Source organism: Idiotropiscis lumnitzeri, chromosome 5 (genome assembly GCF_059441095.1).
Source record: "Idiotropiscis lumnitzeri isolate Australia: NSW breed Sydney's pygmy pipehorse chromosome 5, RoL_Ilum_1.0, whole genome shotgun sequence".
NCBI classification, from domain to species: Eukaryota; Metazoa; Chordata; class Actinopteri; order Syngnathiformes; family Syngnathidae; genus Idiotropiscis; species Idiotropiscis lumnitzeri.
In genome coordinates, this window is record NC_142395.1 from 17,586,653 (window position 1) to 17,601,414 (window position 14,762).

The 14,762-nt window shown below is 40.2% G+C and overlaps 1 protein-coding gene across 1 annotated transcript in view; it reads left to right on the plus strand.

The window, feature by feature from the left end:
* itfg1 (integrin alpha FG-GAP repeat containing 1) overlaps positions 1–14,762 on the plus strand; it is a 95,630-nt gene that overhangs the window by 33,991 nt on the left and 46,877 nt on the right. Inside the window, exon 9 of the mRNA XM_088297047.1 lies at positions 2,003–2,097. Within this exon, the coding sequence (XP_088153173.1) occupies positions 2,003–2,097 (95 nt within the window). The remainder of the gene's footprint in view (positions 1–2,002; positions 2,098–14,762) is intronic.

Sequence of the window (14,762 nt, forward strand, 5' to 3'; positions counted from 1 at the left end):
AATTGCGAGGCAATGTTTTATAGGATTCAGGTCTGGACTCTGGCTGGGCATGGGTAATGCGCATCTCTAAAGTTATTTATGCCGCATAAAGATTTAGGATGAACATGCGTTGTCATCCGAGCGACATCTTTTTCAGGGATGATTATTATTATTATTTCAGCAAGACGATGCCAGGCCACATTCTGTATGTGTTATAACAGCGTGGCCTCGTATTAACGCAGCGCAAGTGGTGGACTGGCCTGCCATCAGTCCACCTGTCTCCTATTGCAAATGTGTGGCGCATTATGAAGACGAAATATTACAACGGAGACACCGGACTGAATGGTAGTCCACCTACAGAGTTCATCATTTAGTGTCATCAGTTCCCAAGTGCTTATTTAGTGTTGTTAAAAAGAAAGGTGATGTAACACAGTGATAAACACCCGCCCTGTGCCAGCTTTTTGGGATGTGTTTTAGGCATCAAATTCAAAATGAGTGGTTATTTGCAATAAGGATCCCCAATATCAATAATAATTATCAGTGTGCAACAAAGGTCTTTGCAAATCATTGTATTCTGTTCATATTTGCATTTTAGACAACATCCAAACTTCACTGCAATTTGTGTTTGTAGAAACGGTAGCGATATTGCCACTACCAAACGGTGGAAAGCTAATTTCCATACTAATATTCAGCCGGTCAATAATCAAATCATTTACATTTTGAATATTAATGGGAAATTGGCTCATTATCGATTCCATGCATTTTTGACCAACTAGAAGAGCTTTAAAAAGTGTATAATGGATATTTACAGGCCAGATTATCTTGCAAACCTGTTGTAAGGAGTATTTAAAAATAATAAAAATAAAAATTGAATTGTTGTATGGGGCCTTTCAATTTTCTGGTAAAGCAATTCTTCTGTTTGGATTGGAGATTTTGGTCATTGTCATGCAGAAAGATTAAGTTCCCCCGTCCTGTTTCGGTTTCCAGCCAAAGTCTTCAATTTTTTTTTTCTGACTGTTATTTAGAACGTGTGCTTATTGCCTCCAGCTAACTACGGCCGATGCTCCGTCTTTTTTGCCGTTCGAGGCACTTTAAATGGTGGCATGTGTGTCCTGACTCCCATAAAATGTGAAGATGAAACTGATGTTAGGGTGTAAGGCCCCAAAGATGAATTTCTATTGATTTAACCTTAAAAAGAAAGAAAAAAAAAAAAAGCTTATTAGAAATTATGCTGTACGAGTTCAGGACGGACTAGTTGGTTCATCGCCTCTGCTTTCCTGGAAACTGGGTCCATGCCTGCTGCTCCCTTTTTTCCACCGCCAATCACCTTGTCAGCTGTTCTGTGATGGGTTGGTGGGGATGGATGTGAGTGGTGGTGTCAGATGAAAAGTACTCGGGAGAGGAGGCAGGCGGTGAACAAAGGGTGGCAAAGATGGACGGAGACGCACACCGGGGAAGACGCCTCGACGGGAGGAAGGCGGGAAGGAGTGAAAATGACAGATGAGAGTGAAGAAGGGGAATAGCGGGAATGAACGCGATAGGTATAAAAGATAGATGAAAGAAGGTATTCATGGTGGAAAGGGCAGGTGGGACCGCATTAGTGTGTGGTAGTCGGTAAACACTAGAGGCAGGATGGTGAATGTCAGCCTCTGAAGGACTACATTTTCTCTCATTGTGTATTTTTTCACATCTCCTAACAATATGTCAGCCTCTATCCATCCATCCTTGTGCAATGCTCTGGCTTCTGTTTTCAGTTGGACTCGGCCCTACTGCCGAGTCACATTTTTGCACCTTAAGAAAACACAAAAAAAAAAAATGTAGCATTGTGTTTGAGTGGTTAGTTTCCCTGCCTCACATTTCTTAGGTTCAGGGTTAGAATCCCTTTGCCGGTCGTTGCATGTTCTTCCTGAAATAATTTTTTTTCTTAAAATTGTGCTCTTGCCAATTTGCTTCCCCATCCACTTTTTTTTATTTGTTCTTGTTTATCTTTTACTTGATAACACTGTCATTCTGATTCTGGCAGATGGCGACGGCTATCAGGACCACCTCCTACCTGTGTGCTTGGACGAAGCCTGCCAACGCAGCGCCATCTACCTGGCCAAGTCGGGCTCCAAAGAGGTACACACACACGTACACACACACAAATATCAACTAAACAAAATAATTTAAAAAAATATGTGCAACAAAAAATATACTTAATTTTACATCAGACTTTTTGGGGGTGTTCTTTTTTATTTTTTGGGAGGTTCAACATCAATAATTCTACCAATCAATTTTTTTTCAAACAACAAACAGTGGCTTCACTGCAGGGAACCTGACTTTTCTTGGATATTTTCCTGAGATTGCAGGCGCTCATGTGAGAAAATGATTTGCAGCAGACGCGGGTGTCATTTGTCACAAAAGAATAAACGTAGCTGGGAATTCATGTGAGGAGAAATGAAAAACCTTTGCAGGTGCAGGAACTTCTTAATCTAGGCTTTCAAAACACCCCCCCCCTCCCGTCCCTAAAAAAAAAAGAAAAGAAACCCTGGGGTGCACTTTCACAACGTTGCCATGCTTCCTTAAAAAGTGCAGAATGAAGCCTGTGATCATGTTAGAGAATCATGACTGTCAACTCAGCAGCTGTATACGTTGCCCTCTGGTTTCGTGTAATTTTATATGTGCATTAACTGTGGTCCACTCTTGTTTTTGTATTTTTCATGATTCTCGTTGCACCGTTTCATCGGAACACTGCTACTCAACACTAAAATCTGATTAAAAGCATATATAGTATCTCAAATAATAATGTTTATTCTTTTCCTGACAATATAGTTTTTCTTACTAGGCAGGTTTTGTTTTTGCTGCTTGTTAAAAGTAAGATTGTCTTTTAAAGAGAAAAAAAAACCAAGATGTCACAACATTCTCTTATATTTTTAATATGTGTTTCTTCTTTATCCGATGCTGTTTACTTAAGTATACAAATTATTCAAAAAAAAAAAAGTGGATTGCGCAATATATTAAAAAAAATATATCGTTATTGTAATAATGGCCCATGCAGTATGCATATCGCAAAGACGCATATCTGCAATAAGTTTCATATGGGATTGTGAGATTTTTATCTGAATTGGACAGGTCAGATGCAACCATAAATGTGCATCGCCATCCAAGAGGTGAACAGTATGTCGGGTCATTACAATTAAATAGCTAATAATAATAATAATAATATTTTTTTACAATGTCATTGTTTATTTTTCAACATAAAAAAATACATTTGTTTCATTAGATAATGAAAATGTAATTTCTTTAGGTACATGTGAGCAATCACAATAATATCAAAATCACTATATTCAAAACCTATATCGCATTACGTTTTTCCAATGTCATGCAACCCTGTTTTAAAACATCACATCGACTTGCCGACAGGTGTCTCAATTTTCACTCTTCTCACTCTCGAAAATGTGCAAAAATGTGACGTGTATATGACCTTCCCGCCTGCTTTATAACAAATCCAGACCGAGCAAGGAAAAGCTGCAGATCAGTCAGATCCGCTTATCTATCCAGCTAATGGTGGATGCACCGACTCACAATGGCTGTTCTCATCGTTGGGCATCATTCAAGTTGTTATCTCACCTTTTACTGCCATTGGATGCTGGTGACATCCTCAGTAGAGCACCAGCCCGAAATCCTGTTCCAGCATGAAACAATTGATAATTAGACCAAAATATCGTGCCAGTCAATCGTAGGGCTCCTTTCGACAAATGACCAAGCATGCTTACCCCTTTGGATGAGTCTGAAATAAACCTAACATGCATGTTTTTAGAATGGGAAGGGAGAGGGACTATGTGGAGAAACCTCATAAGACAAGATTTGATGCCAAAACCTCTCTAGTGTGGGGCAGACATGCCAACCTCTAAGACTATCGTGCTGTCTCATTGCTTACCATAACAGTAACATTTTGTTAGCAAATATGACAGAGCGGACTTAAGAAGTTCTACTCTATCAATCCAAAAATTTTGAAGCACTGATGCTTAAATAATAGACAAATGCGCACACGCACACCACCACCCACATATGGTCTTTTCAGTTTACATCCTACCAGTTGGCAGGACGCCTGACTCCATTTCATTCCTTCTTCTGCCACCGGAGAACCCGCCTCCTCTTGCTTATTCCCCCCACCACCCTTTCCCAATCCAAAATAGAAATGTTATCGGCTTATCCGCCATGTCCGCCCACACACTCGCATGCACAGTCGAGTATTTCGTGTCGACGCATTTCTCTCGTCTTTCATGTCACATTTCACTCTCAGCAACAAGAAACAACTGCTTAGGAAGAAGTGGTGAAGGACAAAGGCATAGCATAAAATACAAAGGCTTGGCGAGTGAGAGAAGTAGGAGAGGATAGGTGCTATCATCGCTGATGAAGAGTACACATGCGGTTACATGATTAAGATGCTGAAATTGAGGGAAACTGTGATGAAGCTCCCACAAACAAAAACTTCAAACCCATCCATGTTCGCATTGGTCAAAATGAGTTAAAAGTCTCTCATGTGCATGCCAGGCCAGTAGTTGACCGTGTCTCTTTGTTCGAAACACAATAACAGTCTTATCGAGTATCATCCGTTAGATTCTTTTGTTTACATTTTGTCAGCCTTTATGCAGATTTTTTTTCAGGGTCCAAAATGCTGATGTAAATTAGAAAAATAAATATGAACAGCTCCTGTAAACAAGAATTCACATTCCTGCGAAGGTATTTGTGGACGTTGTTTTGTTAACCAAAAAAAAATATATCTTATCAATGTTGCACTTTCCTGAAATGAAAAGATACAAGCTGTAATATTAACAAATGGGCATTGCCATGATTTATTTTATATTTTGAAATTTACTGGAGAATTTATTACTCCTGGTTTAACATGCTGCTTTGCTCCCTCGAATGTTCACTGCAAACGCCAAAACAATGCAACCTTTAAGTACTCAACCCTGATATTTAATCCTTTACTGTTGGGCCTCTAAATTTTATTGTAGAAATCCATTTTCAACGTTGTAATGTTTTAACTATGCTGTTGTTCTACAAGTGAGTGACCAAAACAATATAACTTTTACCATAATTCAGCTAAACTGCGACTCCAAACATTAAAAAGCTGCTTCTACAATTTTGTTTTCTTACAAAGGAAAGACCAATCAAACTCGCCTTATCGCCTTTCTCAAAAAATAAATAAATAAAAAACGCTTCTTTTGTGACACAACCTGCAAACCCCGATGTCCTTTAAAAATGGTGTCACATAAACAGCCCCTATCAAAAGGGATAAAGAGGAAATAGATAGGACAGGAGAGCAGACTAAAGGCACATTAAGTGGCTCCATTAGGCCGTTTGTGTGCGTTTGTATCGGAGAGGATTTGATGGAGAGGGGATGAGTTATTTCTGTTGCCTTCATTACCACTTGAAGACGAACATGTCATCAGAGAGCAGCGGGAGGAAGATGAGAGCATGGATGAGGGGTCTGGAATTAAAAAAAAAGAAGAAGAAGAAGAAAAATGAAAAACAACATGATGAGATACCCTCAGGTTGACAAGGATGCCCCGCTGAGTCCCAACCAGCTCGTGTTGTATTTACATGCACGCCGGCTTCTTGTTCAGCCCCAAAACAGCAATCGGCATCACCCCCCTGAGTGCTTTTAACATCCTGGAGACCTTAAATTCACCTCGCTAGAATTAAATAACTACACGGTAGCTTCTACCCATTTCTGCCCTTTCAGATTTATTCTGACACAACCCCACACGGTTGTAAGGATCCAACTGTGGACCGTGGACTTTAGCTCATGAGAAATTGAATTTTTAACCTGACATGAAAACGAGATGAGTCATTTTCTGTGACTTATGCAGCAACAATGTTTTACCTTGACAATCATCCTAATCGGCGAACACGATGTCAAATAAACCAATTTGTGTATTTAGATTCGACAAACTTGTGATTCTGCTGCTGGAAATTAGTCAATTCAACTTAATTGGTCTGAAAAAGATTATTTACTACTTATTACAGAATACGACTGCAATTATCATTCTTCCCATGCGTCCTGGAAATGATTGGCCCATTTTCCTGTCATGGAAATTAAAAAAAAAAAAAAAAAAAAACAGGCTCCTCTCTGCTTCTAGCTGGCACATGACGCTACCAACCAATCAAATTGCCTATTTCCTTTAAACAGTTGTGTTCCTCAGTGTTTCCATAGGACTTTGCTGCTAGATTTACCGACTTTTCAGACCCACCTCAGGATTTATTTTCTGCAAAGAAGCGCCCAAACTGGCGACTTTCAGTTCACTTTCAGTGTTGCTGTAGCGTTGTATATCAAGTGTGAGGTTTCTCTCCCTCTCTCTTTCTCCTTTGTGACAGAGAGCTATGGTGGGCGTGCCTTTGCATTTACTCTGAGATGTAATACATCTGGTTTGAGTAGAGCCTCAGCAACCATGACGACGGCTTCAAGATAGCGATGGATACAATGTAGTCTTACTGGGCCACGTTTGACTCAGTATTACTTAGTTGCTCTATCGCCCGACAGCAGAAACAGAAAATAACTAGTTACACCCCTGGGTGAGTTGACCTGGCTGCGGCAGCGGCATGGTTGCTCGCATGGGCTCTGTTCTCTCTCTTGAGAATTGATGAGAATCGATTCGCAGCTGTGAGTGAGCCATTTTTTTTCTTTTTTGAGGCAGTTTGGGAACAATAAAGCAATCAGGTTAAACGTACAGTAGAAAACAACACTTCTCCGAACCTTGGTGATGGAATTTATTGCCATGGTTTCCGGACTCTAAGACGCACTTAAAATCCTTTAATTTTCTCAAAAATCGTCAGCGTGCCTTATGTATGGATGTTGAATGGAAGTGGAATTAAGTATGACTTCTTTGCTCTACTTGTTTTTTCCCCTTGATGTGCAGTAATAACCTCTATATATGGAAATTCCCCCAAAAAATAGCTTGAAAAATATGGTAGTTTATGTTGTGATTCGAACTGTAGTAGATAGAGAAGAAAAAGTCCTGGAAAATAATGAAAAGTGTGGTAACCCTGATCAAACAGGCCGGTGACAGGTAGTGACAGACTCTTATCTCATCCATTGTTTTTGGATTTATTATTTTTAATTGAAAAATGAAATTGTGAACCTTTATATATCGTTGTATTAGTGGTTTGCATTGAAGCACTGTCCGAGGTCCTGAGACTGAGCCGACGCCGCATCCTTGCTTGTTTCGCCCAGCAGTCAGTTAGCGAGTCACCCCCATAGGCCTTGGCAGGGGTCACATCCACTTGGCCTTGTGCAGTTTGCACGTCAGCACTCGATTAGCTTCTGCTCTCCGAACACAAAAGAACCGCGAGACACTACACACAAGTGGAGACCCAGACAAGTTTGGTTTGAAAACTCATCGCTCCAGTGTAAAAGCTCCACTCTGTGCACATCCGTCACCAGCAGCTTTATACCGCTCCTGCCAAAACCAGAGCCAGCTGGCATGACGGCCAAAGTGCCACGCCCAGTCCGACCCGCTTTGCCCCGTCGGTGGTCTTGCACATTTGATGCTGTCATATGGTCTCACTCCATCTCTGACTCCTGACCTCATTAACACCCACAAATGATGTCGTAGCCGCCCGTCAAGTTTGTGCTATGTGACCTTTAAAGTGTATGGGACTCAATTGTTGCAAATTTTTATATGTTGTATTAAACAATAAAATGTGTTTTGCAATGAAGATTTTTTCAAATGTATACACATTGTTACTGTTTGAAAATCATCCAGGTGTGACCAGTGTGACAGTGAAATCAGATATGATGTCATCAAGCCACAACTCTAATTTTCTGGCTGTGAAGTGTGCTCGCCTTGGTTTTTCTTCTGATTCGTTTAGTTTGTCCTTTTGATTAAACAATAAAAACGGAGCGACCAATATTTGTCAGTCCGAGACAATCCCATTGCGCCTTTTCATTTAGTTTTTACCAACCTAATCATTGGTATCTTATTATTTGTACTTACACTTCTTCAGAAAAAACATTTTTGGACCAACTTTGTCCCATACTCTTTAAACTCTTTGATATGGAATTCTTTCAACGTTATAAACAGCATTCAAAAGGCACATTTTAATGTTTTGATGGAAGGTGTTCGTTCAGGTCAAACGACATATTTTGAAAAGCTCAATGAACCTCATCAAAATGACATCCATCCAATTTTCTATCACAGTTGTCACAATTAATTGAAGTAAGCTGGAGCCTATCCCAGTGGATTTTGAGTGAGATATTCTCGTCCCTCATAAGAATCAGTCAGGCATCATGAAAAAGAAACAGAACTCTGAGGGTGCATACGAAGTAAGCGGACGAACATTTGCACACGTACCAGTTAGGGGTTAAGAATGTCAGATTTTTTTGGTCGACATTCACGTCATGATATTTGAGTCAACATCGACGAATCAATGAAGTCACTGATATTCTTCAATTGTCAACTTTCTGTGCGCACAACAGTTTTCCTTCAGGCTCCAAATTTAAGATCACTCGTCATAGGCCGATGCTCCCCATCATCGCCAGGTGCAGTGACCCCATAGCCTCCATTCCATCATCCATTCACATTCAGACAGTCGCTCAATCAATCACATTCAAACACCTCCATGGCCTCACAGACGGTTGTAAATTGGACCGGTCTAACACCACTTCACATAAGGTAACTGCAGTATCGCTACTTGCTACAGCACTTTAAATAAAAATACCTGGAGTAAGAAATGCTTTTTCACTGTTCTGACTGACTGTGAGGCTTTGAAAGATGGCTGATGAGTGTCGCCTGCTGTGTGTGTGCGATTGTAGGATGACGGATAAGTGAAACTGTAGTTTTTTCTTTTTTTTTCATAAAAAGTCATTTTGAACATTAATTTGATGATTGTATTAAACCAACATTAAGTTGAAGAATTCCTTTTTCTTTCTAATGTTGGCTGAAAAAGTGGATTGTTGTGCAATGGATATCGACACTTACATTTTAGAATTGTCAATGTAGGTGAGCGTTATATTGATTAACATGTCCATCCTGTCGTAGTGAAATTTCAATTCATGCATTTATGGAACGATTCACAGTCAGCCTGCTAACTGAATCCTGTTGCTAAGAAAAAGTCCACTCTGTACTCATTAAATGTCTTCCCAGTCAGCAAGCTCTATTTTTTTGTCTGCATATGTATCGTCGTCGTCCATATAATTTATAAGGGGGGGCAGGGGGGAGGCACTTTCTCGACCATTTGGCAGTCCGATTGCCAAGCTTGAACTTTCTGGTTGAAGTCTTCAGATGTTGCTTCACTATTTGCACCACAGATACATTGAACCTCACTGATGTAAGTCCATAATTCTTTGGGCTGATTTCTTTCTTTCTGAAAAATTCCTTATAGGGTAAACCAGTTCCCAAACACAGTGCATTTCACTTCTACCCAGACACTCCTGTCATGAAAAGCAACAGCAAAAAAATAACGAATCTGACGCAGTTCAGCAAACATTTAAAAAAAAATTTAAAAAAAAACCTCCAGATTGACCAATGGCAAAAACGCGAGAGGTCATTGCAAAACGCTTCTGAAGTGGTGAGAGAGCAACGACACACTCACTCAAAGTCAAACATTGACTCTTGGGCCTGCCTTGAATGTTACCCGTGATTTGCATTTCAACCACTTCCCCTACATTTGCATTTCTCTTTCTGCATTTGGGGGATTTGCGTCCCCCTTTTTTTCTCGATTCATCCCATTTCAAATAAATCTCACTGTATTTTAATAAGAGAATTGAGGACAGCCGAGTATCCTTTTCCTTATCGCGACTCTGTGGAAATACTCAGCTCGGCCCGCTGTGGGAGAATTAAGAGGTGGGGAGCTCGAGTCCCATGATTTGTCTCGAGTCAGCCTTACATCACCAATTTTAGGACTTGCTTGGCTAAAACAAAAACTTTCCAACTTATACTTGAACTACAAGTCTTGCCTGCTTACATTTGACATTGTTTCCAAGACAGTGATCCATTTGTTCTGTTTTTTCAAAGAGGTGTTTCTTTTTTTTTTTTTGAGCAGCGCAGTCAAACCTGGCAACCCGCCATGTTTTGCTCCAATGCGGAGTGCAAGGGCCACCCCTTGAGCGTCAAAGGTGATTACATTTGAATTCAGGGACTGCGTTTGAGAAAAAGTTCTTCTGAAAAAGTATTTTTCTTATGTGTCGTTAATCTCTGCAATTTTCTATTTTATTGCATTTTAACATCGTCCTTGAAATGCAGCCTCTGAATTGAGAGATCTCATAATATGCGCATGAGTCTAAATTGTCATTTAGAATGAAATGCTGTGCTATCATCCAACCCTTTTCCCGTTCAGTCACCCATCTCCGCGGTGCTCCAAATGCAATGAACATTTCCCTTGCCATTCTGTCCGCGGCATCATAAAAAGCCATTACTTGGTCACACGGCTGCTTTTAAAAGTAATTCAATTGCCTTGTTGTCTGTCTATCTTCCCGGCGTTAACCCTGAAACTCCACTTCTGCCGCCCGCGTTTTAATTTCTTGGCCTAATGAAGCGACGGATGCTCTCCAACAAGTCGACGAGTGTCCGCCAGCCTTTTTGTTTGAAAAAAAACAAAACAAAACATGAAATGTAACATATTTGTGTAACATATATGTATAGTGTTCTCAATTTTTGAGCCCAACCCCTTCGAGGGGAGATTTCTTTTTTTCAAGGATACCCTCATAACGAACATCTCTAAATGCCATGGGAATAATTAATTCTACGATGCAACCTTTTCATTCTTTATATGTTTATTAGAACATAACCAAAATTAATTGAATTGAATGTAGTATTTACCGCTGCTAGCTGATGTGCACTGCTTCCACTAATAACATGGCTGCGATAACAAAACAGTCATTGTTTACAACAGGGTTCCTCAACCCTGTTCCTTGAGGGCCGGTGTACTGCCTGCTTTCCATCACTCCCTACTACAACACACCTGATTCAAATGATTAGATAATCAGCAAAGTCTGTAGAAGCTTGATAATGATCCTGATCATTTGAATCGGTGTTGCAGCAAAGAGAGATGGAAAACAGGCAGCACACCGGCCCTCGACGAACAGGATTGAAGATCCTTGGTTTACAGTTTTGCGTAGTCAGTCGCAATTATTTTACCGAGGTCGTCTTACTTTACTGTGAGAGCTAGAATTGCTGCACAGGGATATCACATGTAAAGTATGTGATGTGTTACAGTCCTATCAGACCTCTTAATTGGACCAAATCAATGGCTGGGAGGAAGAATTGGTTCAAAATGTTTTTGTTTTGTTGAATGAGTAATTCATTTAAATAATTCATTCAAAATGCTTTTGCGCCCACCCAAATTACGGCTCGTGGACCCTGGTTTGGAAACCATTGCATTAAAGTCCCCCCGATTGTTTTTGCCACTGCAAAATCCATTAGTGTCTTAATCGCCATTAAGTAGGTCGTTTGGATGTTAACACTCCCATGATCATATACTGACGTTTGAAATAACCTCCAGTCTTCTTTTGCGTTACCACCACACTGCTGTTTTAATGGACCTGACTTAATCCATAAGCAACATGACCACTACCAAGCAATATCCGCGCCACGGCCTACTGTCAGATTTAATTCATTTTCCATCCATTGCGTGTTGGGTGAGACTACGCTAATTTGCTAGCCGCGCAATACAGATGAGCGATAACGCACACAAGGACCAAAGTGATCTTTTTTTCTTTGCGATATTTTCTGCCTCAGTTCAGCCTATCTTTTGTCCGCTTCGTTTGTTCAAGCAATACAATAGAGAATGATAATAGCCACATTCTCGCTATTATCCAAGGAGCTCTGTATCAAGTACAGTAATGTAATCGCTTGGAGCTCTGATAGTATAGTGGTGCAAGTATGTATGTATTTGTGTGTATACAGACAGACAGACAAACGGATCAAAAGAAAAAAAAACAGAACTTGTTTTTTTTTTTTTATCCTGTCTATTAAGTGGAAAATTAAACTTTTTTTGCAAGCGCTTTTTGCCAACTCTTGTGGCATCCCTCAAGGATCTCTCCGAGGCCCCGTTCTCTTATCTGTTACTCCAATAAAAATGACTAAACGACAGGTTTATTCTAACGTTCTAAAAAGAAAAGATTTTTTTTTTTTTTTGCTGAGCTTTTTCCTAATACCTCAAGGCTCTCTCCTCTGCAGCGGTTCTACTTTCTGTCCTGAAGTAATCCAAAAACACTTTTTGCGTTCACATTCAGCCGCCCCCTAAATGCAACCTTTCCTGTTTTTAGGAGCTTATTGATACCACCCCATGGAACTCTGTCTAAACTTTTATTTTATTTTCTTTAGTGTCTCTTTTTAAACCAGCACAAAGTTTAACTTGTAGCCTCCAAGTCGACTTAATTCTTCCCCCATCTGTCTGTAAATGTGCTCAGGTATACTGCATCATAACTTGGCGCTAACAGGCCTCCCTGCCTGACATTGCCGCCATGATCATTGGAAGCGCTCCAGGGCGTCAGTATTAAACACGGCTAAGCTTTTTGCAGCTATAAGACTGAGAGTCATCCTCTTAAAGCTCACCCTCGTAAAGCTGCAAGCCATCAGCGGACGATCGCTCAATGAGCGAACCGTAGTCGCTTTAAAGCTCCAAGTTCAGTCTTGCTCTAAGAAAAACACAAGCCAGGTTGTCCACCATCACCACTTTTATATTCATGTTAAAGAGTTAAAACTGGAGGCAGTCTCAACTCCACCCAATAGTCCAAGGGTCACCAACCTTTTTGAAACGGTCTGATTGTACACATTTCTGAAGTAACATGATTTTTCATATTACCTTTATATGTGATTATTAATTCTCAACTATATTTTATTTATTGATATATGATTTTAACTTATGAGAAGACAGTGATTATGATAATTATTTCTTGTTCTTACAGATTAATATCAATACGCAACCCTTTATTTTCTTTTACAAGTCTATGCCCGTTTTCGCACTTGATCATTTCTACAACAATCTTAGAAAATCACAATCTCCCATCACTGGTGAGCTACTTTTATAATGGGCCTGTTTCCTGAAGTTGAACCATGATTGATCGTTAGCTGAACCCTGAGCAACTGTGATGTCACTGTGGACGGAAGTGACAAAACGGCCGCCCATGAGATGGACAAAAACATGTGGACTTTGTTGTTTATCTTATATTCCATATTATAATGCTAAGTTTTGACTAATTGGCCTGCATAGAACATTCTCTTGTGAAGACATTTTTTTGGCTTGACTTCCCCTTCACGTATTGTTATAAAGTACAATATATGTGTACTGTACATACCGTATATTTATGACTTGGCGGCGGCTGGCCTCCGTTGTCGAAACAGGTTGGAAGAGATTACGACAAATGTTTCCTTTGTAACCGCCTGGCCTCGAAAAAGCGTAATATAAAAGTGACCATGCAGGCCGAAACCAGGATCTTTTAGGGTAGAACTCAACATAACATCATACCTCCAACCACGAACACTATCCTAAACTCTAAACACTAACATAAATCTAACCTTTACCCCTCATGCTACCCCTATTAGATCTTTTGAGTCCCAATATTTTAATAGAAGTGGTTTGCCTCGATTGAGACGATCAAAGACTGTTAAACTCGCTCAAAGGTAAACTAAAAAATGTGTTCATTAGGTTGACTCCTCGTTTAATGTATTGGACTCGTTTTCTACCCTTTTATCTTTTTGGGGGGAATTGAAGATGACATCAGTATGATCTACATTTCATCTTTATAGTTCATTTTACCAGCTGTTAACGTAATCACGAATAAGTCTGTGGACATTCTGCTGCTAGTTAGCATTATTAGCTGTGCTTTAGTTGAGCGTCTCTGCGGTGTTTCACATCGCACCTGCTCCCTATTTAACATTCATGAATAGTTTATAACTATCAGCATCTGGCTACACACCATGCTAGGCCCCACGCACACACACACACGCACACGCACACCCGCACACACAGACACACATTCCTCAGGTTCTAAATTGATCTTTCATTGTCGCTTTAAGTCTCATTAAATCCTTCCTAAATCTCGAGCGTTTAGAGGAAGCTCAATTTTGAGTGTTTGAGTCAAACGTCGTCGTTTTGGACTCAGAAAAAGACCAAGTCACGTACACGGCCAAACAGTGTTGCCACTGTTGACTCGGTTGTTTTGTTTTGGGGTTTTTTTGTTGTTTTTTTTTTTTTTTTTACATTGTTATTTTAAAACTATGAAATAATCGTTAGTTGCAGCCCAATTCGCAGCCTGTGCAGAAGTTATCTATCCATCTAATCTATCTATCTATCCATCTATCTATCTATCTATCTATCGATATGCTCTTACAGTAGTTTCAGATTGATTACAAGAAACGTTAATAGTCCCCCTTTCCTCTCCCTCGCATGCATCCTGGCACTTTGCGTGCAATCTAATCTGTCAGCCAGCGGCTAATTTTAACGCTTACCACTGCAGAGGTCACTTGTTGAACGCCATTAAGGTGAAATTTTCATCCGCTGCTTGAAATGGCTTCATTTACTTTTCTAATTTCCGTCAGCCTGAAGGAGAAAGATGCCAGCTTCCCTTGTGCTCGTTGAAACGGAAATCATTGGAAGCGAGAGGTGGTAATGGTACCACGAAGGTGTCATAAAGGGACGTTTATGCTGTTGCTTTTGCTGTTCCCACTAACGCCCTTAATGCAGAATTGGAGCACCTTGTTGACTATATTACTGTCTGCAACAAAAATGACTCACTGATTCCCCTTGGAAAGTTAGAAAAATGGCCCTACCACCAGCTTGATCGACCGACAAAA